Here is a 23,935-nt window from a genome sequence, read left to right as displayed (position 1 = left end):
GCAGGCATGTCCCCCCACAAGCAGCTCCCCCTCCCCCCAGGCTCCCCTGAGCCAAAAAACTCACCCTGCCTTAATTGCAGGCAAAACCTGCAGAAAGCCCAACCAGCCTGTGCAGATGCGCTGCCTGCTCGCCTTTCCAAGGCACTCCACCCAGATTCTTTGCCTTCTTTTATTTTATTTATTTATTTATTTATTTTATTATATTTATATACCGCCCTTTCCTGAAGGACTCAGGGCGGTTTACAGGGTGATTAAAACAAAAAATACAAAAGTTAAAAACAGATTAAAAAAATTATATCCGTGCCTGAACAAATAAAACCCCAGTTAAAATTGAAATTAAAATTAAAATTCTCAGCCTGGACCAGAGAGCTCGAAGAGCCATGTCTTCAGGTCCCGGCGGAACGAACGGATGTCGGGGGCGGTCCTAAGCTCCACTGGCAGCTGGTTCCAAAGGGCAGGCGCACCCACTGAGAAGGCCCTATCCCTGGGTGTTGTCTGCCGGCAGTCTCTTACCGGCGGTACCCTGAGAAGACCCTCCCTGTGGGAGCGCACTGGACAAAGGGAGCTTGATGCCGGCAGCAGGTGTTCCCTCAGATAACCCAGACCCAAGCCATTTAGGGCTTTATAGGTCATCACCAGCACCTTGAATCTCACCCAGAGGGCAACCGGGAGCCAATGCAGCTTGCGGAGTAGAGGTCTTACATGGGAGTATTGAGAAACCCCCATCACAACTCGCATGGCTGCATTCTGCACCAGCTGAAGCCTCCGAGTGGTCCTCAAGGGCAGCCCCATGTAGAGAGCGTTGCAGTAGTCTAAACGGGAGGTCACGAGCGCATGAGTGACTGTGTGTAGGGCATCTCGGTCCAGATAGGGTCGCAACTGGCGCACCAGGCGAACCTGGGCAAAAGCCCCCCTGGTCACGGTTCCTATATGGTCTTCAAAATTGAGTCGTGAATCCAGGAGGATGCCCAAGTTGCGAGCCCTATCAACGGGGGGTAACACCTCACCCCCCATCGTTAGAGGTGGAATAGTCTGGTTAGCCTGAGATGCCGATATGCACAGCCACTCAGTCTTGGCAGGATTGAGACGAAGCCTGTTTCTCCCCATCCAGACCTGGACCGCCTCCAGGCAACGGGACATCACGGCGAGGGCATCGCTGGGTTGGTTCGGGGTGGAAAGAAAAAGTTGGGTATCATCAGCGTACTGATGATACCCCACCCCAAAACCACGAATGATCTTACCCAGCGGCTTCATGTAGATGTTGAACAGGAGGGGCGAGAGAACCGACCCCTGAGGAACTCCACAAACGAGAGGCCTCGGGGCGGATCTCTGCCCTCCCGTCAACACGGACTGCGAACGTCCCAGGAGATAGGAGGAGAACCACCATAAAATGGTGCCTCCCACTCCCAACCCCCTGAGACGCCGCAGAAGGATACCATGGTCGATGGTATCAAAAGCCGCTGAGAGATCTAATAGGACCAGGACAGAGGAACAACCCCTGTCCCAAGCCGGCCAGAGATCATTCACCAGCGCGACCAATGCCGTCTCCGTGCTGTATCCGGGCCTGAAACCCAATTGGTACGGGTCCAGATAATCAGTTTCCTCCAGGAACAGAGGAAGCTGATGCGCCACCACACTCTCAACAACCTTTGCCAAAAAGCGAAGGTTGGAGACTGGACGATAGTTATTTAAAACAGCCGGGTCCAGAGCAGGCTTTTTGAGGAGGGGTCTCACCACCGCCTCCTTCAAGGTGGCAGGAAAGACACCTACTATTTAGAAAAGAACTACTGATATAAAAACAAACCAAATTTGTGCTTTTTCATCAGTTGTATATATTTTCATACACTAGACAGAATGAGAAAATGTATTTCAAATAAACGCAACACAAGAGAATGTCTAGATTCCTTGTTCATGCTGTGTTTTTATTTTTCTCAATGTTCTATATCAAGGGTCCCCATCCCCGTCCATGGACCAGTACCAGGCTGCGGCTTGCTGCTTCATAGTTAATGCCAGCCCCAGCTAATTTTTTGGCTTCACTTTCAATTCTGTTTGAAAGAGAGGCTGCAGTTGCCTTTAGGGCTTCAATACGGTCCAATTTATGTTTATAATGATTAATGGTGGGTTGTACAGTAGATGACATAAATGGCTGAGGAGTCAAAGACATGGATCCCATAGTTGGTTATGGCTCCTCCTGCTTGATGTTACAGATTCAAAATCCTTTTGCAAGATACCCATGTTATCCAAAGATAAAAGCTGAGAGAAAAGAGCTCCATTCAAAACAGATTTTGAGCAAGGAACCTGTGCTACTGAATTCAGCTTCTCTGGATGAATCCTTAAAGGCTCCAGTGTATTATCCCTGTAAATAATCCATTGAATTGTCATCAGTTTACAGAAATAAAGTTTAGACATTTAATTATAAAATAGTCACCTGTAGTAAGAATTGATGGTGGCCAAGGGTTTAAGTATTTTGGAGGAATGGCTTCAGTGAAGAGGGCAATGAAAATTATGTGGATTGTTGATCAGTTGTTCTTTTGGGCAGGAAGTTCCTTGATTTTTTAAAACTGGATTTGGTTTTTATTGACACTATTTCTCACTTATCTAAAAATGATGGGAAACTGAAATTTGGCACTACAGTTTAAGGGGTCTTTGTGTTCTGCTACAGACACATTGTGCTCGTGATTTTAATTCCTTGTTGAGACACTTATTGGTCTGTTTAAGCGAATTTAGTCACATTTAACGGCCCTTTGCAGACAGTGAACTCATAAAGCACCTGGTTCATCTGAAATACCTTTATTTTGCATGTAGAAGGTGGTTACAGCAGAGAAGGTGTGGTCAGGTGAATCTGGCCGGAGCTTTAAGGTCAAAAGACAGTAACAGGATTACTGTCCGCATAGCTTGTGTTCAGATGTTACAATGGAGGATGGAACACAAGGGAGCAAGGAGAAGGAGGAAGTCCAACCCAGAAGGGGTGGATCCTAGTACAGCATAATGAGCAGGATAGGAAATACATCACAAAGGGGGAAGGTACTGGCAGACCCAATTAGCATATTGGTAATTTCCCAAGAACAGCCACATGGTGGCAGCACACTTTGGAAAAGTGTTTTGATACACACAAATAGCCCACCCCCACGTGTAAAGACTCTCAGATAGATTTGTGGATTATTGGGTTCTTGTTTTCCTCCAATTCTCTTCAGCATTCCTGTACAACTAACTAAATACTCCATCCACCATCAAGACAACTAACAGCCCATACATGAATTTAATATTTAAATAAGGTTTAACAACAGTAGAGTATAAAAAGACCAAAAAATGATAAGACACCAGGCCCAGACAGGCTACCAGCAGAATTCTACAAATATTTACAAGATACATTAATTTTACCAATGCAAAAAGTGTGTAACGGGGTATTACTAAAAGCCAAATTACCAAATATGTGGATAGATGCCAATATTATGCTAATACCCAAAGAAGACTCAGACGTGACCCTGATAAAGAACTACAGACCAATATCTCTACTAAATCTGGATTATAAAATCTTTGCTTCAATAATAGCAGAAAAACTAAAGAGATTCTTGATTGAATTTATACATTCAGACCAAAATGAATTTTACCAGAGACAAATAATTTAAGAATGATCTTAGACACATTGGAGTATTATGAAATGCACCCAGGAAAACAAATGGCTTTGAGTTTTTTAGACAGATAGCCTTTGATAATGTCAATTGGCAATTATGGTTTAACAACTATATGGACTTTGGAGAAAATTTTATGAGTATAATCCAAACAATTTATCACAGACAAATGGCCAAAATAATTGTGAATGGGAATTTCACAGAGAGTGTTTCAACATTTAAAAAGGCACAAGACAAGGGTGTCCATTATCCCCACTATTATTTATCTTAAATCTGGAAGTGTTGAACAGGAATGTTGGACAGGATCCAGAAATCAAAGAAATGGAGATAAAAGATGAAAAGTACAAACTACAAGCATTTGCAGATGACTTGGTCTTTATATTGGAGGATCTGTTAGAGACAAGTCCTAATATTAGCAAAAATTGAAGAATTTGGAGAATTAGCAGGACTGAAAATCAATAGAGAAAAGACTAAAGTTATAGTTTAAAACCTCACAGATAAACAAAAAAAATTATCAGAAAAAAACAGACCTTCAAGTACTTAAGAAAGTTAAATACCTGGAAATATATTTAACAGCAGGGTGTGCAACAATAAAAGAAGATAATTATGTAAAATTATTAAAACAAATAAAACTAGACTTGGAAAAATGGAAAAATCTACAACTATCAATCTTGGGAAGAATAGCAACTGTGAAAATGAACATTTACCAAAACTACTTTATTTCAAACATTACCGATAAAAATTGTCAAAAAAAATTTCGATGAATTAATACATCGATATTGAAATTTATCTGGCAAGGAAAAAAAGCTAGAATCAGACTGAAAATGTTACAAGAAGCAAAAGAAAATAGACGGTTTGGGCTACCAGACTGGGTCTTGCAACCACACTAACATGGTTAAAAGAATTGAGCTAGCATGGTGGCCACATCTGCAAATGCAAATGAGAAAGATGCAAAAATATATGGTTTTAACAAAGACCAGAAAGCGTTAGACCAGATACTATTGTCATCAGATGACAAGTTGATTATTAAACTGTACAGCTTTCTGTTAAATTTAAAGATGGGTGATGAATAAGCTAAAGAAACAATGATAACTTGGGCAAAAAACTTGGGGCACAATGTAGAGTTGGAAAAAAGACAAAACTTTAAGAAACTACAAAATAACAAGGGCAGCTACTTATAAAGAAAATTTATATAAAATGTTGTATAGATGGCATTTACCACCTACAAGACTAGCAAAAATGTTTAAAAATATGTCTAGCAATATTTGGAAATGCAGACAAAATCTTGGTGGACATGCCCTAAAGCAGACATGTCAAACTTGCGACGTCACGTGACGTCACGCAATGTATTGGAGCTTTTTCTCCTTTACCAGCAATGGGGGTGGGAGCGGTTTTGGGATGACGCGTCCGGCCCACGGGCCGGCAGTTTGACACCCCTAATATTACATATATTAACAGCAGCGAGAATTACATTTGCTCAATACTGGAAAAAAGGAGAAGTACCATCTGTAGAAGGCATAATAAAGAAAATTTTGGACTGTGCAGAAATGGATAGGCTCACATTGAAAATGAAGGGGAAGCAAGATTCAGAATACTTTCAAACATGGGAAAAATTTTATAAATGGTTAGAAAAATGGAATAAAGGGTAGGAATGGATATTGTATTACTTTTAATGTCAAACATACAAACCCAGATGTGTTGCTTACTAAATACTAAAGATTGTTACTGTAAAAATTAATAAAAGATACATAAAAATAGTTAACTAAAATCTGAAAAAACCCAGTATAGATAAACATCAAACATATTACCAGCCCCAAATTTGAATGTTTTAAAGTGAATCTGAATTCTTCATACAATATAATCTTGTACTATTCATTTGCATTCCTGCAGAATCTTGGTACAGATATAGCCTTGAATATACAGAAGAAATTATCCTTGTCTTGTAATGATCCATGAAGAAGCATTTGCTTTTCATGACATATTTAAGAATTTTACGAGCACTGAATTTTAATAAATATATTTTCAAAAGCTTTGGAAAAATATTTCAAAATTCTCAGCTGCTACAAAAGCTGTACAGCTAAATCATATGTAAAATCATATGTCTAGTGTGTACCACTTTCCTAGCCCTGAATGCCTTCTTACTTTCTTACCTTACAAGTGGATGAGGAGGCTCAGAGAGAGACATATCACTACTGGATGATGCACTAACAGGACGCTCCTGAGCTTTGTTCTCTTTATCAGATTCTCCAGATGGTTGATATCCAGGTTTGGACTGGGAAGAAAAATTGACATGTTTTATACAATAAGGGCAAACTGAATCAATAATGTATTGGACTATGAACTATACTATCCCATGACTTTCATGACTGAGGATTTGAACATGAATCTTTTCAATATAATTAAATAAAGTAACAACTATATAATGACTCGAATAAATAGCCAAGGCTTATACTCCATGAGTATTACAGTTGTATAATCAAGGCTTCCAGCGACACGATGGTTTCTAAATGTGTTCAACTAAACATATCTAGAATGAATCTTCAGACACTTCCTTAATGTGGAAGGAGCAGGAGCAGCTAGGATTAACACATGTTGACGACCAGGAAAGAATACAGGGCCCTTATCTATTTTGTGCCTGTCTGCGTTTTTAAAAATGCTTTAATCTGGCTAATGTCTATTCACATCTTACGCTATGCTAAAAATTGTATATTATACTACAGTTGCAGACTACAAGAGCTGTTGGCAATTCTTATACATCTTGCAAATTCTATTCTTACTTACCCTGTTCCTGATTCCGTCTTTAGGCAACCGTGGAATTTAATAGATAACTCTGACTAGTCTCTTTTAGCTTGAATTACCTCAACAAGTTTAATAGTATTAAGGGGATAAAACCTAAACCCTACCTAATGTGATATAACTCACCTTCAGATCTCAAAAAAAGTACCCAGGCATTAATATCAAGGAAAGGGCAACAAATGAATGCAACAAATGAATAAATAACAGCTTTTTCTGCTTATTGTATGCATTTTTTTAAAAGTAACATGGAAAAAATACAGAAACTATTCCAACTCTTATCAAGATACCTGAACTTCTTGCACAGAGAGTGCTGGATTCTCCAGCAATGTTTGTTCCAAGAACAATTTAGAATAAGTTTCTTGTAACTGTTTAGTGACCGTTTCAGATGTTGACGTTGTCTTTGTTTTACTGGCAACAGCTTCTTTTTGTTTCTTGTAAAGTTCCTTGAGTCTTTTATTTTTTTGCTCTGTTGCCTCTTTTTGTGCTTTCTTTTCTTCACTTTGTCTCCTCTTCCTAGCCTCTCGCTGTCTCGCAATATACTGGCGCACTTCATCTGCATCATAGTGGCGTTTCTTTAAGATAAACTGAGTGTCTTCACTGATGGGAACTTTGTCTGATTTTTTTTTGCTTGGACTGTGACTTCTAGAAAAGGGAGATGCTTCTGATTCCTGATGCTGACATTCTTCATTCCTCTTCTCTGAATCCTGAACTACAGAATCCAGTTGCAGATCATCAAGAATCCCACGGATTTCTACTGGCAAGAAATCCTTGTTTACACAATCATTTCCTAGTCCCCCATTGTGAGGAGCAACATCTTTTTTCTTCAGGTTCTTTGCTCTTATTTTGCTCCATGAAAGCTCAGGACATTTTGTGAGGGGTTTTACATCCACGGGCACATTGCAGTCGCTTTCTTTTACTTGAGCTGAGGATAGTAGAGGGAAGCGGAGGGAGAAGATCAGAATTTAACATTAGCAAGTAACTAAGATTCAAATTAGCACATTCATCTCAATATCCAGTATGTGGGACATTATTTGATGGGCATTATTTTTTAATCTATCTTATTTTATGAGATTTGAACACTTTATCCAGAAACTACATTCTTTAATACAGAAGGAAAAATTGCTTTTAAAAGGTTGGAATTAATGTTGGGTAATAAAATAATATGCAACTGCAATGTAATTTTTTTAACCATTATCTGAAAAAGAATATATAGAACTTTGGAAACTGGTAATGAGAGAATTAGTTATAGCTATAATTTTCATGTTCTCAGATTTTCAACTGGAACATCCATGAGAGTTTGCTATATTACAGAAATTATTTATAGCATAATCAGACTGTATATATGCTCTAGAATACAGCTTCTCTTACAAAATTACAATTTTGCAAAACGGTGTGATCAGCAATGGAATCATTTATTTTAGGAATAGAAAAAATACTTGACAACTGCCTTCGTCTAAAAATGATAAAAATTCTTACATTTTTTTCTTGAAGATTCTTTTATTGGTAGCAAAATATTTCATGAAATATTGCTGGGTGCTCAAGCATGGTAAATCTTAAGTTTTATTTACATTTACCATTTTGTGTCTTTTAAAAAAGGAATGAATTAGTAATTGTACTTATTGTGTTGGCACCATTTAAACCAAGAAAAAAAAACATTTAACATTTCTTATTGAAAAACACACCACTACTGTATCTTTCAAGGCAAATACATGGATAGAAGTGGCAAGAAAAGGAAATGCACAGAATGACATCACCTGAAATTACTTGGCTAGTAGCACTCTTTTACTATTCTCCCAGAGTTCCTTCTTCATGGGTTTATATTGAACTAACGTTACCGACTTCCGGGGAAGCAGTGGTGGACGGAATGCGTCTCCACAGAGAGCAGAGCTGATGACCGTGGCAGAAAGAGAAGCCAGTGAATGGATCAGCTCCTCAAACCCCCCTCTAGAACAAGAGCTCCTTACAGTGGGCCCCATGAGGAGACCACAGAACAAGGCTTTATTAGCAAATGATAAAAGAGGAGATATGAGATGAACAGATTTTTGGCTGAAATTGTTTGCAAACCTTTGGCTGAAAGGTAATAACCTGCTGAAATTGTTTGTACTTGTCTTGATGAAGGGAGAAATATTTTCTTGTGTAACTTTTTTTCCCCCTTCTCCCTTTTTTGATTTTATTTTATTTGATTAAATTTATATGCCGCCCTTCTCCCTGAGGACTCAGGGCGGCTCACAACAATAAAAATTAAAAAACATAGAGTAAAAAATTTAAAAAAGAATTAAACAATAGATACAATAATTACGAGACAATTTAACCCAGTAAAAAGCCTAATTAAAAATCGTAGTCAGTCCAGACCCACTTGTTGGAACAACCAGGTCTTCAGGTCACGGCATTTTTTTTAGCATTATTTTTTTATCTTTGTATTTTAAATTTAATAATAACAATAATAATTTCTTCTTGCATTCTTAAAGCTATCCTTGCCTTTAATCTTTGCTTACTTTGCTTAGTCTCTCTTTATATCCTTCAATGTGTTCTACAGAGAGTAATACTGAGAAAATCTACAGAACTCTTGCAGTGAAACTTAAGATCTTCACCTTAGCATAGGGTCATGTATCTGCAATGCTTGGTTAACATGACACATGCTATTAATATGTCATATTTGAGGAAACAGTAAGCAAGCATGAGGATAGTGAGAGAATATGACTGTAGTCCTCAGACACGTGGAAGCAGCTCTCATGTACATTATTTGAAAAGTATAACAAGCCAACTGTCAGAATCCATTTATATCATATTCATAAATGGAATGTTTCAAACATTATCCCATGGATTCTGCCATCTCCCGAAGAGAAGAGGATAGATGTGTATTGAACCGGCAATAGGCATTTCAAAGGAAAGGAGAAGCCTTTTGAACTGGGGAAACAAAAGGGGGGGGCTAGCATCTGGCTTTTGTCACGGAAGACAGCAATAAACAAAAGGGTCCTAACTTCCTTTTTCCCACGAGATGGATGATATGAGAGGAAGGATGGGGGACTGACCAAATGGGGATTAAGGGGGGTTAAACCGGGAACTCTTTATAAGGGTTTACTTCGTGGAAATATTAAGTCCTGTCTCGCCTCCTACAACCAAGCATGTCATAGTAAAGATTCCTTTTGGACTAAGATTTGGCTCCAAGAGTTTTGTCTTCCTAAGACGTGGTTTGGGGTGGGTCCTGACATTAGACAGGACTTCCACTGAAAGTCAACCTGGGAAGAGGAACCTTACCGGGGGACTTTGCAAATAAATAGGATGTCTGACAATGAAGCAAGAAGGGAGGGAAGCCCCACGGAGAAGGAGCCTTCCTCCCAACCGAATTCCCAGAAACATTGGGAAGCTGAAGCGTCATATTCCTCCTGGGAGGAAACGGCGGAGCAGCACGAACGAAAACCCCGGTGGTCGATGGGCGTTGGAAGGAAGAGTGAGTGGGAAAAGGCTTCGAGAGAAGTGACCCTGAGACAGAGCGACCACCAACCGGAATGGAAACAAGAGATGGAGAACTCCCTGCACGCCAGTGAGGAAGAGCGGATTCTGGAAAAAGCTATTGACTTGATGAAAACAACCCTGAGCTCACTAAGGGAGGAGAGAGCTGGAAACCGCAACCGACACAACACCTGGGATTGCAACTGGAGGGGTAACGGAAGGGATCCAACACCTGAAACCCCAGGGCCGTCCAATGGAACAGGAGCCGCTGACTCAGTGGTACCCACCCCCCCAGACCCACAGATGGGGATCGAGATGAGGAGCGATACACTCTGCGGCGCAGACAACGATCCAGCCAAAGATTCCCACCCCTGGAAGCAAAATTCAAGGGGGAGCCATCACGACTGGGATTTTTCCTAACCCAAGTCCTCAGCTACATGGAAGAGTACGGACGGGACATCCCCAGTGACAAAACACGCATCCGAATTGTGCAATCTGCCCTGGACAGGACGGCTGCAGACTGGGTGGTGAACCTGCATGACTCCAACGCCCAAGAACTCAACGACTTCAACCGATTCATGTCATCCTTGAGGCGACAATTCGAGGACCCTTTGGCTGACCGGAAGGCCCGGGAGAGAATCAAGACGGTGAGGCAGGGCAGGAGAACAGTGGCTGAATATACCCAAGAATTCCGAGCCATCGCCAGCAAGCTGAACTGGCCAGAAGACATCCTCCTCAGCCATTTCAAAGATGGTCTAAACTACGACCTGTATGACGCTTGCCTGCCTCGGGGAGACCCCTACCATCTTGATGACTGGTATGTCCTGGCAGAGGAAGTGGAAATAGACCTATTGAAGGGACAACGCAGAGGAAAACCATGGGGCCACCCGCCACTCGAGCAAACACGTGAGGGGGAAAACCCACCGGCCACGGCTAAAAAATCAAAGGGATGTTTCAATTGCGGGAGAGAGGGCCACCGTGCTGCAGAATGTCGTTCGAAAGCCCCTCCACGCAAAACAGAGGCACCATCTTCCAAAAAGCTGGGGAAGTCTCAAGGCAACCCAAAAGAATCTTCCATGAAGGGGACAGAGGCTGTAGAGTCCACAATTCCTGCCAAAACCTGGGATTGGACTCCGGCCTACACTGCAGGGGTGGTGGACACCTCGGAAGACAGCTCAGAGGGAGAACCTTTGGTAAGTGGACCTCTTCCACCCATACTTAAGACAGTGACTATATTAGCTTCCTCTGCACCAAAAGCCAATGAAATAAAAGCTCTGATAGACTCTGGTTGCATCCGCTGCCTTATCAGCCCAACGCTGGTGGAGGAACTGAGCATCCCAGTGAGGAGGCTAAAACAACCAATCTCCTTCAGTCAATTAGACGGGTCTATAGCAGGGGGGGGACCAGCTACCCTAGCCACTCTACCACTCCACATGTCCCTGGGGTCCCATGAGGAAGACATAACATTTATAGTGGCCCCAGGCATGGAATACCCAATGATTTTAGGACTGGAATGGCTGAAGAAATGGAACCCCAGGATAAACTGGAGGACTGCAGAACTCAACTTCCCAAAAGGGGAACAGGAAAACATAAAACCCCCAAACACCCCCCAACCCAGAGGGGGGAAACAGCAGCAGTGGGGAAAGAGAAGGGGCTAACAGAGATACCGGAGGAATACAGGGACCTGGCTGAGGTTTTCAGTGAGGAAAGAGCAGATGAGCTCCCCCCCACCGCCCCACAGACTGCACCATAGAATTCAAACCTGGGGCAAAACTCCCAAAACCCAGGATGTATGCCATGAGCCCAAGGGAAATGGCAGAAATGGAAAGATTCATAAAGAAAAACTTAGAAAGAGGATTTATTGAGCCCGCCAAACCCAAAGTAGCCGCCCCGGTTCTGTTCAGGGAGAAGAAGGATGGCTCTTTTCGCTTGTGCGTAGATTACCGAAACCTAAATACAATTAGTGAATGTAATCTGTACCCCCTTCCCCTAATGAAGGATATGCTATCCCACCTATCGAAAGAAAAGATTTTTACCAAACTAGACCTGAGGGAAGCATACTACCGTATTAGGATTAAGGAAGGAGACGAATGGAAAACTGCATTCAACTGCCCAATCGGGTGCTATCAATTCAAAGTATTGCCATTCGGACTGCAAGGGGCCCCTACAGTCTTTATGCAATTAATTAATGACGTACTGAGAGAGCACCTATATAAGGGGGTCCTGGTTTACCTCGATGACATCCTTATCTTCACAGAAACCAAAGAGGAACATATCAAACTAGTCAGAGCAGTCCTGAAGAAATTGCGAGCTGCCCATTTATATGCTAAATTATCGAAGTGTGAATTCCATCAGGAAAAAATCGACTACCTGGGATATCGCATATCCCCAGAGGGCATCGAAATGGACCCAGAGAAGGTCAGGGCAGTACTAGAGTGGGCACCCCCCCGCACACGAAAGCAATTACAAAGTTTCCTGGGGTTTGCAAATTTCTATCGCCAATTCATCCCCGCATTTGGCCAAATAGCCATGCTCCTCACAAATTTGTTGAAAACGAAGGGGGGGTCACCCGTGAAACCCAGCCAGCCTCTAAAATGGTCAATGGAATGTCAAGCAGCATTTGAGAGGCTAAAGAGACTCTTTTCTGCGGAACCTGTACTTAAACACCCAGATCCCAACAAACCTTTTGTAATACAGGCAGATGCGAGCGACGTAGCAGTCGGAGCCGTATTACTACAGGAAAATGATGAGGGGGCGTTGCAACCTTGCGCATATACATCCAGGAAACTTACAGAAACTGAACAACAATGACCAATATGGGAGAAGGAAGCATTCTCATTAAGGTGGTCATTATTAACTTGGCATCAATTTTTGGAAGGAAATAAAATACCTTTCCAGGTCTGGACTGACCACAAAAATTTAGAAGCACTAAAAACGCCCAGGAAGCTCACTCCTAAGCAAGCCTGCTGGTCCCAACACTTTCACCGATTCAATTTCACTCTCAAACACTTACCGGGGGAAAGAACTTCCTGGCAGATGCATTATCCCGCATGCCCCAATATAACAGCACAAGAGTTACTGACTTTAAACCACTTGTATCGAAACAACAACTGGCAGCACCAGTCACCACCAGGGCACAAGAAAAAATGAAGCCGAAGGTAGATAGCCAAACTGGAATAGAATTCAGGAAATCTTTGGAAAGTGATGAATGGTTCCAGAAAAATAAACATGTGTGCACAATTAAAGATGGACTGCCATTGGTGGGGGAGAAGCTATATATACCGGCCACACAGAGAATCAATTTCATGCAACTGTGCCATGATACAAAATCAGCAGGACACTTTGGCTTTGTAAAAACCTTACACTTAACTAAAAGGCAATTTTGGTGGCCATCTATGAAAAAGGACATAGAAAACTATGTGGGTAGTTGTCAAATTTGCGCAATGGCCAAGAGGTTACAAGGGAAATCGCCAGGACTGTTACAACCAGTGGCGAATCCCTCAGCCCCATGGAAAGAAATAGCCATGGATTTTATTGTGGAACTACCAGAAAGCAACAGAAACACCGTTATCTGGACTGTTACTGATCTGTTCTCTAAGCAAGTCCATTTCATACCTTGCCCAAAAATTCCAACTGCAAAAGCATTAGCAAAACTTTTTGTACAACATATTTACAGATTGCATGGGGTACTACAACGCATCATATCTGACAGGGGGGTGCAATTTACCTCAGCATTCTGGAAGGAATTTTTATCTCTGTTAGGAACTACCCAAGGACTGACATCTAGTCATCATCCTCAGGGTAACGGGCAAGTGGAAAGGGCTAACTCTGTACTTGAGCAATATTTAAGATGTTATGTACATTTTCAGCAGAACAATTGGACAGACCTGCTGCCTTTTGCAGAAGTGGCATATAACAACGCAATTCACTCCAGCACAGGTTACACTCCTTTTCAAGTAGCCACAGGCCAGAGCTTCAACCCCATACCTGATCTAACTCCAAAAGAACCGGTAATTCCAGAACTAAAGGAATGGATTGCTCAGTTACAATACACCTGGCCTATTGTCAGAAAAGCATTAACAGAGGCTAGATTAGCACACAAGACACAGGCAGACAAGAAAAGAGCCGATCCCACACCGTTCAAGGTGGGAGAGATGGTATATCTGTCTACAAAATATCTTAAGTCTCTCCAACCCTGTAAAAAACTAGGACCAAAATACATTGGACCTTTTCCAATTAAAAGAATCATAAACCCAGTAACAGTTGAATTAGAACTACCTAAAAATCTTAGATGAATACACCCAATCTTTCACTGCAGTCTAATAAAGAGAGAACAACAATCTCCCCTACGAACAAAAATTCCACCACCACCACCTCCCATCATGGTGGAAGGAGAACAACATTTCGAGGTGAAGGAAATTCTGGATTCCAGGAAACATCATGGAACAACTCAATATCTAGTGGCTTGGAAACACCTCCCCTCCTCAGAAAATGAATGGGTCAGCAAACACCACGTTAAAGCACCAAAGCTGCTTAAGAGATTTCATACAGAATATCCAAACAAACTGAGTTAACATTTACACATGTTTTTTTCCTTCTCTTTTCTTTTCTCCCCCTACAGATGGACACATCTTTTTTCTAAGGAGAGCGGACTGTCAGAATCCATTTATATCATATTCATAAATGGAATGTTTCAAACATTATCCCATGGATTCTGCCATCTCCCGAAGAGAAGAGGATAGATGTGTATTGAACCGGCAATAGGCATTTCAAAGGAAAGGAGAAGCCTTTTGAACTGGGGAAACAAAAGGGGGGGCTAGCATCTGGCTTTTGTCATGGAAGACAGCAATAAACAAAAGGGTCCTAACTTCCTTTTTCCCACGAGATGGATGATACGAGAGGAAGGATGGGGGACTGACCAAATGGGGATTAAGGGGGGTTAAACCGGGAACTCTTTATAAGGGTTTACTTCGTGGAAATATTAAGTCCTGTCTCGCCTCCTACAACCAAGCATGTCATAGTAAAGATTCCTTTTGGACTAAGATTTGGCTCCAAGAGTTTTGTCTTCCTAAGACGTGGTTTGGGGTGGGTCCTGACACCAACGCTGATGATTGTCAGTCAGTCATGAATGAATGAATGAATGATAAAACTTGTATGCCACCTGACTGTCAATGACTCTTGGTAGCTCACAATATTTAAACAAAAAATTACAATAAAATGCACCTGATTTAAATTCAGGACTTGAGAGTTGGGCAATCTTCTGGGTTTTCCGCACTGGTTTGTGTCCTTTTTTCTCTTTTCTTTCAGTAGGTATCTTTATTGCAGGCAAATCCTCTTCTGAAAAATGTGTTGAAGAACCATTAATGCATCAAGGAAACTCCCATCAAAACTACAGGAGGATATTATAGCAACTATTATTAATTTTCAAATCAGAACTCATTGAAACAAGGTATGAATTAAGTTAAAGAATTTTTTTCTTTATATATATAAGAATTCTGAGAAACAGGGCTTCAAAGTATTAATTACAGGCTCATGGGTTAAGCACTGCTTTTCATGTAAATACTCACAAAATTACTCTGGCTATTTACCTGCCAATTGGAATTCTAAATCTCGACAAAACTCTCTACTGAGGTTCAGAAATTCGTCTTCACACCATACCTTTCCATCAGGAGTACGAATTTTGGCTTCTGATGGATTGAAACCTAAAAGAACAATACACTTAACTTTAGCAGATTAAAATACTCATGACGTTCTATTGAGGAAGTTAGTTTTATCTTGCGCATCTGATATATTGGTTATCAAATACAAAGCTATTTAGATTTCGAGTCTCTACTACCTGAAAGTAGCTGAGAAGTTTCTGTCTAAAAACATTCAATATTAAAAACAAAGATAAAAAACAAAATGAAGTATAAATTCCCAATCCTTATGCACACAATTAACAAATCTTTACAAAACCATTAGAATACAACCACTATATTATACATCTGTGGTCCACTTGTAGCCAATTATTTGTTACCAGTTCCATGTTCAGCTACCAATTCCGGAAAAAGTTTTCTAGGTGAAGTAGTAGTACACATTAAAAAAACCCTGCATATAATTCAACAACAAATACTATTCACAAAGAGTTTGTCACAATATATTATTGACAAAAAAGAGGAGAAAATATATGATGTTAGACAACAGATTAAAGTTTGGAAGGTGGAAAAAAATTAAAAACTTTAATTTTGAAATAATGTTAGGTGGGTTTTTAATCGATCCCAAGAAGGGAACAGTGGAAATCTTAGCCTTTATTACATAACCCAGAGATTTTTTCCCATATATACATTTTCTTTAGAAACTATGTACCTTTATAGGAGGGAGCCATTGGTCCTTTTGCCACTTTTCTGACTTTAGGAGTCACTATATTTTCAGGAGCTGCAACAGTTATAGGATGATCAGAATGCTCAGGATCATGTCCTCTGGTAGTCAGTTCTTCTGGACACTCCCATCGCTTTCTAATTCGTTCTTTCAGTTTTTCCAGTTTATCATCATGCTGATGCTGCTTTAAAATATCTAATCTATGGGCACTTGAAGAAGCAGAAGATTCTACCAATTGTAATACTTTTAGTTCATTTTGGATTAATGAACTTGGAGATATTTTTGTATACTCATTGTTTTGTTCTGATAGACGAGGACTCAGAGTGGTTTAACAATGAACGAGTTTATTGAATACACAAAGTCAACTGTCAACTGTCAAATGTTGCAACCTTATATAGGGGTAGCGTTTGAACTGTAACCAATCGATGGAGCTTATTTTCCTGCTCCTAGGTTATTGCAACCAATGATTGCACCTGGATTTCCCGCTCAAAACCCTGCTATTCTGCAATCAGATAATTCCCTTATTAATAACTATTTACATACACAACACCCCTTACCCCCCAGTTGTTGTTATTTCTTTACAAAGTCCATTAAATATTTTGGTGGCCTATGTATTCTAGAAGGGTATCTATTACTCTGACTGCTAGGGCCCCCTTTTCCTGATTGACTGCTTGGCTGCTTGTCTGTGTTGGACCTAGGCTCTGGGTTACTCGACTCTGATGTTTCCCTGTTGCTGTTTTGTGCATTGGTTTGTGTTTGATACTCAGTAGTCACTGGCCTACCTCGCAGGGGTACCTCCCAATCTATTTGACTAGATTGTTGTTGTGGGGTTGCAGGGGAAGAGATGTTTTGCCATTCCTCTACCACAGTCTCTGGCATGTTGTTATTACTGAATCTGGATGTACTTTTTTCCCCAATTGTGCTTTGGCCCCCCTCTACTGGCAAGCACCCACTGGATCTCTTCCTCAGCTGATCTGTGTGTCTTTTACAGATCCTATTCCCTTCCCCCTCAATAGTGTACGGCAGGGGGCCTAAAATTTCAGTCACCACCCCTGGAATCCATTTGTCCCCTTGGGCGTAGTTCCTGGCCCAGATCAAATCCCCCACTTTAAATGTTCTGTTAGGAATGTCCAATTCAGCGCTTGGAAGAAGTCTGTCAGGGTGTAATCTGTCCAATTTGGTGGTTAGTCTCCTTCCCCACCTCATTTCAGCTGGACTTTTCCCTGTAGCAGAACATGGGGTCGTATGTTGGGCCAACAGGAACTCGGCCAGTCTCTGATGCCAGTCACCTCGAATGATTCTTTTTAAGGCGTCCTTCGTGGTCCTCACATTTTGTTCAGCCAAGCCGTTGGTGGATGGGTGGAAGGGTGCTGATGTCCTGTGCTTAATCGAGTTGGCCTTGAGGAAATACTGAAATTCAATAGATGTGAATTGTGGCCCATTATCAGACACGATTAAATCCGGCAACCCATGAGTGGCAAAGAGGCCCCTTAATGCCTGTATGGTTCTACCTGAGGTTGCTGAACTGACTGGTACTACCTCTAGCCATCTAGAGAAGCTGTCAACCACTACCAGAAATGTTAACCCTTGGAAAGGCCCAGCAAAGTCAATATGAATCCTGGACCAAGGATTTCTAGCTAACTCCCACTTATGCGTACGGATGTGTTGTTGTTCAGGCCTAGAGCGTTGGCACAGATGGCAATTGGCAACACATTCCTCGATGTCCTTGTCCAGTCCTGGCCACCACAAGTGACTCCTAGCCAACGCCTTCATCCGTACTATTCCAGGATGTCCTTCATGTAATTCTAGTAAAATGGCTGATTTGTGGATTCCTGGAATAACCACACGATTTCCCCAGAGTAAACATCCCAAATGAACTGAAAGTTCATCTTTCCTTCTAAAATAGGGAATGTATTTTTCATCCGGGTTGGCGTTTGGCCACCCACTCAGGACCCAGGCCATTACTCTCTTTAAAGTGTGGTCCTTATTTGTTGCCTCAGCTATGTCATTAGCAGTTAGGGGCCAATCAGGAATATCCTGTAGGGACATTATTTGTCCCACAGGTGCAGGGTCTTCCTCTGTTATGTTTAGGGGCAATCTGCTAAGGGCGTCCGCATGTCCCATGTCCTTGCCCGGTCTGTATTGGAGGGAGAATGAGTATGCTGAGAGGAAAATGGACCACCTCAGCATTCTAGGCGACATTATTTGGGGAGTCTGTTTATCTGTGGTAAACAGTCCCAACAGGGGCTTGTGGTCTGTCAGTATAGTAAAGTTCCTACCATAAAGGTAGTCGTGGAACTTTTTGACTCCTGCCACTATAGCTAATGCCTCCCTGTCTATCTGAGCGTAATTCCGCTCTGCTTTGGTTAGTGTGCGTGAATAGTATGCAATTGGTCTTTGTATTCCTTGTTTGTCTAAGTGGCTGATTACAGCCCCTACACCATAAGGCGAAGCATCGCACGCCAGGTAAATTGGTTTGTTTTCTATAAAGTGGGTTACAGTTGATTTACTGGACAGAATGTCCTTTAAAGTTTGGAAACTTACTCTGTGTTTGTCCAGCCATTGCCAAGGAGTCTTCTTATCTAAGAGTCTGTGGAGGGGTTCAGCAATGGCAGCCTTGTGGGGCACAAACGTGTGGTAAAAGTTTACCAGGCCAAGGAAGGCCTGTAGTTCCGCCTTATTCCTTGGTTCTGGGGCCCATTTAATTGCTTTAATTTTGTCAGGGGTAGGGTGGATTCCATTTTTGTCAATCCTAAACCCCAAAAAATCAGTGGATTTAACCCCTATGCTACATTTTTCCCTTTTTAGTTTCAATCCAGCCCTCCTAAATCTACCCAGTACCTGTTCCAGCCGCTCTACTAACATTTCCTCATCTTTTCCAGCTATCAGGACATCATCAAAGTAAGGGCATACTCCAGGTATGCCCTTTAAGGTCCTCTCCATCACTTCTTGGAAGATGCCTGGAGCTGCTGCAATACCGAATTGCAGTCTGTGGACTCGGAACGCCCCCTTGTGGGTAACAATGGTCTGTGCCTCTGCAGCCTCTTTAGAAACAGTCAACTGTAAGTACGCATGCGCCAAGTCTAGCTTGGCAAACATGGCGCCGTCCTGGATCGTGGCAAGGACCTGCTTCACCGTCGGGACCGGGTAAGCATGCTTTTTCATTCCAATGTTCAGGGTGGCCTTGTAGTCAGCGCAGATTCTCACATCCCCATTGGGTTTGAGGGGTGTGACAATCGGCGTTTCCCACAAACCACCCTCAACAGGTTCTAATACCCCTTGGCCTACAAGCCTGTCGAGCTCGGCCTCGATTTTTTCCTTTAGGGCGAAAGGTACCCTTCGGGCCTTAAGCCTGATTGGTTTTACAGAGGGGTCTAGGTTAAATTTAATTGGGGGCCCTTTGTACCTACCCAAAGACCCATCGAATACGTCTGCAAATTCATTGCAGACTGATTCGAGGGTCTTATTTTTAATTACTGAATTTATCCCCCCGATCCAAATGCCCAGGGCAGGGAACCAGTTAACCCCTATTAACCTAGTCCTATGTCCCTCCGTGACTATTAATTCTAAGACCCCCTTAAATCCCTTAAATTTAACGCTAAGGCTGACCTTTCCTTTTATTTTTATGGGGCTTTTTTGGAAATCAGTTAATTGAATATTTGTTGAATTAAGTGGAATTTTCCTTCCACTTATTTGTTCTATCCTCTCAAGGGTTTCAGTGGAGATTATTGACACTGAAGCCCCTGAGTCTATTTCCATTCTGCAAGGGACCCCTTGCAGGTGGACTGTGATTTTTAATTTTCCTCCAGGAAAATTGTAACCCTTTCCCTGTCTCCTCCGGCTGACATGCGCCACCTCCCCTAGATTTGGAATTTTAACCCAGGGTTTAGGGGTCTCCTTGCCACTTAAACAAGGGGTTACCTTACCCTCGGCCCACACATCGACTTCGTGGAGGCGGTTGTCACGAACACGGCTCCTACAGATGGCCTGGATGTGGCCGGTCTTGCCGCATGCCCTGCACTTTGCGGTACGGAATCGGCAAGAGGCGCGGGGATGGTTGCCTCCGCAGCTGCCACACCGGTTCTGGTTGTCCGTGTCGCGCGGTCTGGTTGTGGTGTCCCGCCAAGGTCGTTGTGTCGCCGTCGCTTGTCTTTGCGGAGTTGCGGGTTGTTGACGACGGGCAGGTTCAGGCCCTTCACTTCTGGGTTGTCTTGGTGCCAATTTTCCGAACCGCCTGGAGATTTCAGCTATATCTTCTTCCCACTGCTGGTCCGCCTCCCCGCAGTCCACATAGCCCTCTTGATTGATCTCGGACGCCGCTGCCATGCTGCTGCGGGGGGGGTCGCGATACCCGGTGGACTCGTACGTTAGAAGTTCGTCGATCACTTCCTGCAGATCGCCAGTGGGTTTGGCTATTATTCTGTTTTGAAGCTGCTCATCACGCAAGCCCAGTACTACTCGGTCCCGAATTCTTATTTCTAAATTATCGTATTTACATCGTACTGCGGCTTCCCTGACGGCAGCGACAAATTTTTGTATGGATTCTCCCGGTCTCTGGTTTCTCTTCTCAAATATGCGCCTCCAGAAGAGTTCGGACCTCCTTGGTGTAAAGTGGACCTTTAGTTTGGCTAGGAGGTCGGCGTAAGGCACGCTTGAGACTGGTTGCGGTTGACACAGTCCGACAGCGATTCTGTAGACCGGTGTGCCACAAATCGTCAATAGCGCTGCCGCTTTTTTACAGTCGTCTGTGATTCCATTCACTAACAGGAACCCTTCAACTTGTCCTATGTATTCTTCCCAATCCTCGGGAAAGTTTGGGTCGAATTCCTTCAATGACCCAATTTGCGCCATTCGGAGAATTTTTTTTTCTGCCGCGGCCACTCGGTTGACTGTGACTCGTTCTGACTCTGCCGCCTTTGCGTGACGATTCCGCCAATTCTCTGGTCTTCTGTCTATCCCACCCTCGTCGCCAATTGTTTTGTTCTGATAGACGAGGACTCAGAGTGGTTTAACAATGAACGAGTTTATTGAATACACAAAGTCAACTGTCAACTGTCAAATGTTGCAACCTTATATAGGGGTAGCGTTTGAACTGTAACCAATCGATGGAGCTTATTTTCCCGCTCCTAGGTTATTGCAACCAATGATTGCACCTGGATTTCCCGCTCAAAACCCTGCTATTCTGCAATCAGATAATTCCCTTATTAATAACTATTTACATACACAACACTCATCGCCTTTGGATTCCTCACGTTTTTCTTCTAATTTTGTAGGATTCACCACATCTGAACTTTGCAAAGCCTTAATTGCTGGATGGTCATTCAAATAGCGAACAACAGTTTCATCTGTAGAAGATGAGCTTTTCAAATCTCTGCCATGCAAATCTGGTTCTCCTTTATCATAGATCATACCAATTCCTTCTGCTTTATTCCCTGCTTCTTTATACTTCAGACGTCTGGCCAATTGGCAAGAGGTTTTGTAAGATGGTGACCACCGAGAATCTCTAACAGAAGCACATTAAACATTAAAATGAAAACAAGAACTCTAACAAACCTATGTTTGTCATAAAACAAAAACAACTTTGAACTTGAGAGAAAGAAATAAGCAATTTGAAAATCTTTTTTTCTCCTGTCATTGAGAATGTCCTGTCATCCAGGCCTTTTCATTTTGAAACTGTAATTCTAAGCAAGATAATAATTCCTTTTTCCTCTCCAGTTCCAAGATTTCACGAACACAGAAACATGGATTGGCATTTTCACTATCAGATATCCAAAGGATCTTGGCTATAAAAAGCCAAACCAAAAAGTCCCCTTCAGTAACCTTTCTAGGTCAACAGTATGAAACAGCATAGTAACTTCCTTAATAGTCATGATATTGCAGTTCATGTAGACCTACTAAGCACATCTCTTTTCCCATATAATGAGCTAAAACAAGAATGCTCCCTCACTTTCCGATAAGAACATAGAGGGAATGTGATACATGGTACTTGCTTCCACCAAACCAGGGAGGAGGGGAAAGCACCCTAGTCTTTGCTATAGAAAGGCAGGGGATATGATACAGGGGGAAAAACACCTTATTTCATGAACTGTATTGTTCTCCCGCATAAAATAGCATCAAAAGGTTCAAGTAGGATAATTTCCTCACTTAGTATATTTTTCCTCTCCCAAGAACCATTAACGCCTTTCCCTCACTCTTAGAATGGAGGTGATTACTGTCTTTACAATGCAGCTAGTATCATAGTAACTTGGTAAAAACATTGTCTTCCCTCCTAAATTGCAGGCAATAACACAAGCAAGAGCTCTACTTCATGAAATCTCATTAAGGTGAAACCGAAATCGTTATCAATGTCTGTTAAGTTCTTCAAAAACAGTATATAATTATGCTTACAGTTTACTTCTATAATCCCTGCAATAGTAAAATGACAAAGCTAATCAAACTCACCTGAAAGAAGCCAGGGGCTGACGAAATTCCACATGTCCATTCGGACTCACATTGCTATCCAAAGCGGTAACACGAAGAGGCTTGCAGAAACAACTTTCCTTGTTTTGACTGGAAGACCTGCACTCTGCAACAAAAATCAAGACGTCTTTCATGCATCTCTAAGGATTCAATAGGAAGTCAAGAACTATGGTAAAAATTAACATTAGATAGACTTTCAATATAATTTCAAGCTTGCGAATACCCACTGAAAAGTGATAAAAGAGCTGCATTAATTATACACAACTACACGCACAAATTTGAGACTTCATGAAATTACAAACAAGACAGTTACACAATAAAGGATAAGTTATTATGCTATATATATTGTGACTACTAGAAGTTTGTGGTAGCGGGAACACTGTTTCCAGTGTGCAAAACACTGCTTTCAAATTTAGCAATGTCTGGAACTTAAAAGACATATTTAAATTTAAAATGCTGCTCTATGCTTTACTCTACATTTGTCCAGAAGTTTGGACTCTACTCAGTTTCAATTGTTTTGCACTTCCATACTCTTACCTCATTGCAATGAAACACGATAATCAAAGGACAGGTAGCGCTTTCTTACTTACCACTTAGTTAGCAACTATTCAAAGTTCTGATGTTTCTGAAAAAATAACTTTACAACTAATTTACAACCATTTACAACGTCAGTCACATGATGATCTCTATTATAGTCAGTACATATTGTCCTGTGCCTATGGTTGACTTATGTTTATTTCCCCCCTTCTACAGTGATTGGAGAGGAAGAGATTGCAAGAGATATGTTTGCTCTTCTACATATCAAAACCAATGCAATCATGCAGGAGCTCAGGACTGGAGCAATGGTCTTCAACCTTTCTGGCTTTGCAGACCATCGGCAACGGTGGGCGAGGGGGAGAGGGGATGGTTTCACGCAAACAGCTGGTGCGCATAGCTCCATTTGCGCAAGTACTCTGTCTGCTGTGTGTGCGAGTGTAGGGAGAAACAAGTTATTTCTATAGGCCCGTGGCGAACTTATGCCACACATGCCACAGGTGGCACACAGAGCCCTCTCTGTGGGCACACATGCCATCACCCCAGTACTAGGCCTTCAGCTAAGTTTTATAAAACCTTTTTGATTTCGGCCTCCACTGCCGTGTGCAAAAAAAAAAGAGGTTCAATCAATCAATTTCAACTTCTCACCGGAAAAAAAAGATCGCGCAAAGTTGGAATTGATTGATTAAACTTTTTAGTCCCAC

The 23,935-nt window shown here is 42.0% G+C and overlaps 1 protein-coding gene across 1 annotated transcript in view; it reads right to left on the bottom strand.

Moving 5' to 3' along the window:
- The window catches only part of LOC310638901 (centrosome-associated protein 350-like), a gene marked incomplete at its 5' end in the record, with an annotated part of 185,499 nt that extends 162,668 nt beyond the window's left edge, over window positions 1–22,831 (bottom strand). Inside the window, 6 exon segments of the mRNA XM_083360263.1 lie at window positions 7,103–7,350; window positions 15,105–15,218; window positions 15,470–15,583; window positions 16,227–16,527; window positions 21,468–21,741; window positions 22,680–22,831. Of these exon segments, the coding sequence (XP_083216389.1) occupies window positions 7,103–7,350; window positions 15,105–15,218; window positions 15,470–15,583; window positions 16,227–16,527; window positions 21,468–21,741; window positions 22,680–22,831 (1,203 nt within the window).
- Window positions 22,832–23,935: the final 1,104 nt, after the last annotated feature.

The sequence above is a fragment of the Vipera ursinii genome, assembly GCF_947247035.1.
Source record: "Vipera ursinii genome assembly, chromosome: 3".
Classification (NCBI taxonomy): Eukaryota; Metazoa; Chordata; class Lepidosauria; order Squamata; family Viperidae; genus Vipera; species Vipera ursinii.
The sequence above is the reverse complement of the archived record's forward strand: the minus strand, read 5'-3'. Positions and strand labels throughout refer to the sequence as shown.